Source organism: Labeo rohita, chromosome 20, assembly GCF_022985175.1.
Source record: "Labeo rohita strain BAU-BD-2019 chromosome 20, IGBB_LRoh.1.0, whole genome shotgun sequence".
Taxonomy (NCBI): Eukaryota; Metazoa; Chordata; class Actinopteri; order Cypriniformes; family Cyprinidae; genus Labeo; species Labeo rohita.
The window spans coordinates 4464531-4472269 of NC_066888.1; the positions used below are offsets into that span (position 1 = coordinate 4464531).

At 35.2% G+C, this 7739-nt stretch overlaps 1 protein-coding gene across 1 annotated transcript; it reads right to left on the reverse strand.

Annotated features, from left to right (window-relative positions):
- Positions 1-85: 85 nt before the first annotated feature.
- c20h1orf131 (chromosome 20 C1orf131 homolog) lies at positions 86-7511 on the reverse strand. The gene is made up of 7 exons (XM_051138037.1): positions 7312-7511; positions 6830-7077; positions 5243-5302; positions 1503-1598; positions 811-897; positions 666-703; positions 86-472 (listed from the first exon to the last, which is right to left on the reverse strand). The coding sequence occupies exons 1-7, from the start codon at positions 7397-7399 to the stop codon at positions 349-351; spliced, it is 741 nt and encodes a 246-aa protein (XP_050993994.1). The 5' UTR covers positions 7400-7511; the 3' UTR covers positions 86-348.
- Between the last annotated feature and the right edge of the window lie 228 nt (positions 7512-7739).

The window sequence follows — 7739 nt, forward strand, 5'->3', positions numbered from 1 at the left end:
TACATCCAGCAACACAACACCTCAATCACTCAATCGGAGATATTCTTGTCTAACTTACATCCCTGCTCCAGCAATCAAAACAAGCTGATTTAAGGCGATTTATTTATAATATCTGGGTCAACAGAAAAGGCTTGGGTCCTAAAATTGGTCAAATCATGTAGAAAAGTACACCTCAGTAAGCTGCATAATGTCAGTAGGACAAACAATGAGGGAAAAAAGAAACTATTGTGAATGTGTTATACGTAAAATGACTGAGGTAAAGTATGGCACATTTTACTTTCAGTCAAGTCAAAATGTGAAATTTTAAACATATTTAAATGTTCTTTCATTTCAGTCGCTCATCCACCGTTACTTTCTCACTTTAACTTTTAATTTCTGAATGTCTTTTGAGCTCAAGACCAGCATTCCATCTTTGAAGCGTCCAACTTGTCCACCAATGTCTCCTCCGCTAGATGATTTCCTTTTCTCAAACCTGGAAAGTCAAAAAGGCAACAAAAATTAGCAACACTACAAAAACAATGAGCTGATATCTTGAGCCAAAATTCATTAAGTTCAATAGGAAATTGTGCAAATGTAACTAAATACAATCAAGCACGAGCAACCTACAATATCATTTAAATAACAGTAAGACCTGGAGAACATCAGTTCAAAACATAAACACAAACCTTGATTTTCCATCTTTCCTTTTTTTCTTATGTGGTTCCTGACAAAAGACCCAGAGAAGAAAAGTTAATAGAAAGATCGCACATGCTGCAGAAGACGTCAAGTGTTTTATCAAGCAACCATATAAATGTTTAATGTTGTACTTACAGATTTTGCTTCCTCTTTCGCTTTTATCTTCTGTTCTTTTATTATTTCTTGATATGCTTTGTAGTTAACATACTCCTTTTTAGGGGGCTATAGGAAAAATAACACTTATTCATTTGATTCATGTAAAAATAAATAATAATAATAATAATAAATAATATAAAATGTTATGATATAAATTAAAAATAAAAAGTGTTAAGGCTGGAAACATACTCTACACAAGTACGCAAACTCAAATACAAACTAGTATTATTTTAGCAGTGATATATGTTATACTTTTGATATTTTGAATTTAATTTAATTTTTATATTTTCATTTAGATTAATTAATTTTACTAATTTTGTAATACAAACATGAAAAAAGTGTTTTCAGTGTTTTAGATTACGACAACACATTGCAATTGTAAGGTAAAGGGGGTCAAATTTACCTTTGAATATTGGAGACATTTAAATAATAGCATGATTAAATGTAACCTTTTCCATGGTTCAACCAACTTTCTCTGCAAGATTCTATTTGCTTTCTATAGCGCCCCTTGTGTGCAATGCTGAGAATGCATACCTGTTCTGTGTTATATATTGCATTCTGAGACGTTTCTGAACACAAAGCAGATAAAAGGGTTTCTTCTTATACTAGCTTTGAGTATGTTTACAGCCCAGCAGTGCTGCATGTGATTAGAGGATGTGTGTTGAACTCACTCTGGCTCCCAGCATGACGGCTCTGTCCTGCTCAAAGACCCTCTGCTGCTGCTTATGATACCCTGTCAGTCCAAACTTGTGAACCTCAAACCGAGCCTGTTGAAGACACACAACACATGTCATGCATGTATACATGTGACATTCAAAAAAAGAGTGGCTCATCATAATGCAAATGAGTTTCAGTCAAGGAAGTTACTGACTTGGAACAGTATACATACCGTAGGCAGCTGAACAAACAGCACTTTGAACACGAAACATGAAAGACTCAGCTCACAATTGATTTGAAAGGTGACACGAGAGAGATGACTGACTGAAGCATAAACATACAAACATAGAACCTCATTAATGACCGATTTGAAATGCTCTACATGAGCAGAAACTCCATTAGGCAACCAATGTTGCATTGCAACTGAACTTTTTGACTTTTGTTTTAAATGACTTTCCATCAGGGGTTCTCAACTCCAGCCTTCATGGTCCACTTTCCTGCAGAGTTTAGCTTCAACCCTAATTAAACACACCTGAAAAAGCTCATCAAAGTCTTGTAGACCTAAAGATGGTCTTATGCTGCATTCCATTTGTTCTGTGAAGTTGGAAATTCTAAGTTCCCAGTAGGAAGTTTTAACTGTAACGCATCCCAAGTTGGAGTTCTAACACGGAATTTGGAGGAAGTGCAGCAACTCCAACTTCAGAATCCAAAAAGGCTGCTCAGTGTACCGACAGAAAAGAAACAGTAGTAATATAGTTGAGGTCAAATGTCTACATACACCTTGCAGAATCTGCAAATTGTTAATTACTTTACCAAAATAAGAGGGATCATACAAAATGCATGTATTTTTTTTATTTAGTACTGACCTGAATAAGATATTCCACTTAAAACATGTTTACATAAAGTCCACAAAAGAAAAAACAGCTGAATTTATAAGAATGAACTGGTTTGAAAGTTTACATCCCCTTGATTCTTAATACTGTGTTGTTACCTGAATGATCCACAGCTGTTTTTTGTTTGTTTGTTTGTTTGTTTTGTTTTGTTTAGTGATAGTTGTTCATGAGTCCCTTGTTTTTCCTGAACAGTTAAACTGCCTGCTGTTCTTCAATAAAAATCTTCAGGTCCCACAAATTCTTTGGTTTTTCAGCATTTTTGTGTATTTGAACACTTTCCAACAAAGGCTGTATGATTTTGAAATCCATCTTTTCACACTGAAGACAACTGAGGGACTCATATGCAACTATCACAGCAGGTTCAAACACTCACTGATGCTTCAGAAGGAAAAATTATGCATTAAAGGAGAAGTCCACTTCCAAAACAAAGATTCACATATAATGTACTCACCCCTTTGTCATCCAAGATGTTCATGTCTTTCTTTCTTCAGTTGTAAAGAAATGGATTTTTGAGGAAAACATTTCAGTATTTTTCTCTATATAATGGACTGATATGGTGCCCTGATTTTGAACTTTCAAAATGCAGTTTAATTGCGGCTTCAAGCGATCCCAAATGCGTTTGTAAACGATCCCAGCCGAGGAAGGAGGATCTTATCTAGCGAAGATCGGTTATTTTCATAAAAGTAATACAGTTCATATACTCTTTAATGTCAAACACCCGTCTTGTCTCGCTCTGCCTGGACTGTTTTTGTTCCGGTTCAAGACAGTTAGGGTATGTTGAAAAACTCCCATCTCATGTTCTCCCTCAACATCAAAATCGTCCTATATCGCTGTTTTACCTTTTTTGTTAAGGGTGTTTGATCTTCTTTGCATGTTCACTTTGCAAAGACTGGGTCGGTACTTCTGCAGCGATGTAGGATGGTTTTCAAATACTTTTGAAGTTGAATAAAAAAAAAAAATACGATTGGAGTTTTTCAACATAAATGAAAAAAAAAAAAAAAAAAAAAAAAAAAAAATGTACATCAATTTTTAAATGAAAATAACCAATCGTTTCACTAGATAAGACCCTTCTTCCTTGGCTGGGATTGTTTACAACCGCATTTGTGATCGTTTGAAGCTGCATTTAAACTGGATTTTGGAAGTTCAAACTCGGGGCACCATATCAGTCCATTATATGGAGAAAAATCCTGAAATGTTTTCCTCAAAAAAAAAAATTTCTTTACGACTGAAGAAAGAAAGACATGAACATCTTGGATGACAAGGGGGTGAGTACATTATATGTGAATCTTGGTCTTCTCTTTTAAGAGCCGGTGGGCGAAAACTTTTTGAATTTGAAGATCAGGGTAAATTAAACTGATTTTGTCTTCTGGAAAACATGCAAGTATCTTCTGTGACTTCTGAAGGGCAGTACTAAATGAAAAAAAATGTGATATTTAGACAAAATAAGACAAACACACACATCTTCATTCTGTTCAAAAGTTTTCACCCCCTGGCTCTTAATGCATCATTTGCCCTTCTGGCGCATCAGTGAGTGTTTGAACCTTCTGTAATAGTTGCAGTCAATCAGTTGTAATCATTGTGAAAAGATGGATTTCAAAATCATAAAGTCATTGTTGGAAAGGGTTCAAATACACACAAATGCTGAAAAACCAAAGAATTTGTGGGATCTGAACAATTTTTTGAAGAACAGCAGGCAGTTTAACTGTTCAGGACAAGCAAGGGACTCATGAACAACTATCACTAAACAAAACAAACAAAAAACAGCTGTGGATCATTCATGTACCAACACAGTATTAAGAATCAAGTGTATGTAAACTTTTGAACACATCAGCACTAAATAAAAAATAACATGTATTTTGTATGATCCCTCTTATTATGGTAAAAAAAATTAACATTTGAAGAGTGAAGAGACTTGTGAAGGGAATCCTAAAGGAAACTTCCTTAATATGAGGCATCTTACTAAAGCAGTGATGTCATATTCAGTTTATGGAGGGCTTGAACTCTAATCAAACGGCTCAAAATATGAAACGTGTGATAAAAAGGTATTTATCAATCATTCACTACTCAATTTTAAGTGAAATCTGTCAACTCTGACTGGCCAAAATCTGCAGACTGACTTTTTAACTTTCAGAAGCTAGCATCAACACATCCAGATTGCAAATTAAGGCAAAAATCTGGTCATGCAGTGTATTCAAGCCTTGAGCAGCAAGTAATTATCTTTTGGTACGGCCATCTGTGACGCCTTCAAGTCACAAATGAAACTAAAGTAGCTACATACCTTGTCTTTCACATTGTGACAAGCATTTAAGTGAAATGGATTATTTAAAAAGACACAGGAAGGGGACAGATTTAAATCAGAGTTTACAGTCAACTGTAATATAGAGGTGAAGTTTAATATGACTAAATGACTGGAAAAGTCCATATAGACCATTTCGCTAGATGTAAACATACTGGTCCCGATACACTTCCTGTTTCTTTTTTTTTTTTTTACTTTACACAAACATCACAAAAAAATACAACCAACATAACATTTGACTGGATGAAAATGTTACATTAGCACCTTTAAGATGTATTTGTATATGTGAAATAAAATAAAAAACAAAAAACAACAGGAAGCGCTTCTGGACCAGTGTTGTTTACATCTAGCGAAATGGTCTATATGTCACCAGAGAGCAATCTGTCATTTCTCCAGAAGATCCCGTTTCATATTTTGATTACAAATAACGAGGTCGATAAAAAAAATACATGGATTTAGAGAATGCATTTAGAAAGTAGATAGGCAGAATTTTCATTTTGTGTCAGCCTTTAAAATGATGACTGTAGGCAGCTTACTAGGTTTTGAAAAGGAGCAATAATCTCACCTTTTCTATTGTTAGTTTCTCATCTGAGCCTTTTTTCTTATTTTCTTTGACATCAGGAACCTGAGGATAAACAAACAAGGATAAAGACAGATGAGAGCTGAATGCAGTTGCTGCAGCTCTTTCAGCTGTTTTTATTCTTTCATGCACATATTCTTAAAAACACAAAGACTTCCATTTCACATGAGCTAGACATGGATTGGCCCAGGAGATCAAGGTTTGACAGCAGCTCCTGCTGGTAGATACCGTAACTGCAAGAAAAGCTTTAATATCCATTCATAACAAACCTTAAAAGAGAAGTCCAAAGACTCACATATGATGTACTCACCCCATTGTCATTCAAGATGTTCATGTCTTTCTCTTCTTAGTCGTAAGGAAATTGTTTTTTGAGGGAAACATTTCTGCAGTTTAAACGCAGCTTCAAACGATCCCAGTGTGGTTGTAAACGTTCCCAGCCGAGGAAGAAGGGTCTTATTTAGTGAAACGATCGGTTATTTTCATTAAAAAGTACAATTTAAATACTTTTTAATCTCAAAAAATGTGATATAGGATGATTTTGAAGTTGAGGGAGAACATGAGATGGGAGTTTTTCGACATACACTAACTGTCATGAACAGGAACAAAAACAGTTTAGGCAGAGTAAGACAAGACGAGTGTTTGACATTAAAAAGTATATAAACTGTATTATTTTTATGAAAATAATCGATCCTTTCACTAGATAAGAATCCCTGGGCTGGGATTGTTTACAACCACATTTGGGATCGTTTGAAGCCGCAATTAAACTACATTTTGGAAGTTCACAATCAGGGCACCATATCAGTCCATTATATGGAGAAAAATGCTGAAATGTTTTCCTCAAAAAACATAATTTCTTTACGATTGAAGAAAGAAAGACATGAACATCTTGGATGACAATGGGGTGAGCACATTATATGTGAATCTTTGTTTTGGAAGTGGACTTCTCCTTTAACCATTCTACTTAAATGAACATTTTTATTCCTATCAAGAAACCATCATTTCTGTAGATCTTTCACCAGGGACAAATATTTCAATGCTGTAACTTATGTAGTGTATAGAAAATAGCGTGCTGCAGAAATTACATATTTTTGTAGGCCTAAAACTAACAATGCATCTTGCTTAAATGCCTGAAGTAAGGTCTGTGGCTTACACAAGATCAAGATATTTTCATGTTTTCTTCTACAACATAAATCACATCAGACTTTAAAAAAAAAAAAAAAAAAAAAAAAAAAAAAAAAAAAAAAAGTTTTTTAAATAAAGACTGCAAGTGTTGTTGGATGATTGTGACATTTAACTTAAGCAACCATGGTTTAGTTTGTTATAGCCCAACTTTAGATTTTACTTCTGATGGCTATTTAGGGTCACTCAAATTAATTTGTGATTATGACTTCCTTTTGGGCTTTTGTCAAGGGAACAAGGGTGATGCTAACTACTGGGTTGACCCACAAAAATACATCACAGCAGCAATCTGTATCTGGAGAATCAGTCACACGATTGGAACAAACAAACAAAATCCCATGAAGCAGAGACTGCAGCATGATCATGGATTCTGAAGCTACATGTTTCTCTTACCTTCTGCCTTGGTTCAACAGGCTTTGATAATTTATTCTTCTTCAGAGGATCAATAAATGTAACCACCTCCACGCTGGATTGTTCAGCTCCAGACTGCATGTTTTCACATACTGTTGTGTTTGTCACGAGCTGCTCAGAGTCTGTGTTATGACAGACAGTATCTGTATTTTCCTCAGTATCGTTCATGTCATCTTTAGCCGAGTTCTTTCTTTTCCTAGACTTTTTCAATCTTTTGTTTTTTCCATCACCTAAACATGAAAAATAACATCAAATACTCAGGATAATCAGTAATTACAAATTCCATTAGACTGTTGTTAGCATATTATATTAGGTATGTAGGCTTATGTTATGTGCAAAATTGGAATGAAACACCTGCAACCCTTTATCTTATGCTCTACACAGAGAGTCTGTTTACTTAAAGATGCTATTAATCACTATTTGCTACTGTCTACCGTAGGCATTATTAAAAACTTCGCTCTCACCAAAATCATACAACTTGTTCAGAACTTGATCGAGGAAAGAACTATCGTCATCTGCCTCTCCGCTGTGTTCATCTCTTGTTACGCTCATTTTTAATAAATAAAACACGTTTTAAAAACACTGTTGGTTTTCGTGGGTTTCACGTGTGTGCATCATACACGCGAAATGTCCTCTCTCACTTTCCGTCAATACGTTCTTCATCCCGGAAGTAGAATGATCTAAATGTTCACACCGCCCATGTGATAGACAGGACAGGAGGAGGAGGAAACTGTGGTGATTGTAAAAATGCTTGTTTTCCTCTAAGCGGCGCATGGACGCCCAGAGCTCCAACCCTCCATTGACCCTCATTATATCTCACTGCGTTATTGTCTTACTAGATGTAAAGTAAAAGTTATACGTTTTTAAATATATTACTTTTAAAGAGTGCTGC

What these genes read in the sequence shown, in the direction of transcription:
- c20h1orf131 (XM_051138037.1), bottom strand. Translation starts at nt 7,399, where the DNA reads ATGAGCGTAACAAGAGATGAACACAGCGGAGAGGCAGATGACGATAGT. An exon ending in CTGTTGAACCAAGGCAGAAG is followed by an intron (nt 5,303 to 6,829) that starts GTAAGAGAAACA and finishes GTTTATCCTCAG; the next exon opens with GTTCCTGATGTCAAAGAAAA. An exon ending in CGAAAGAGGAAGCAAAATCT is followed by an intron (nt 704 to 810) that starts GTAAGTACAACA and finishes GTCTTTTGTCAG; the next exon opens with GAACCACATAAGAAAAAAAG.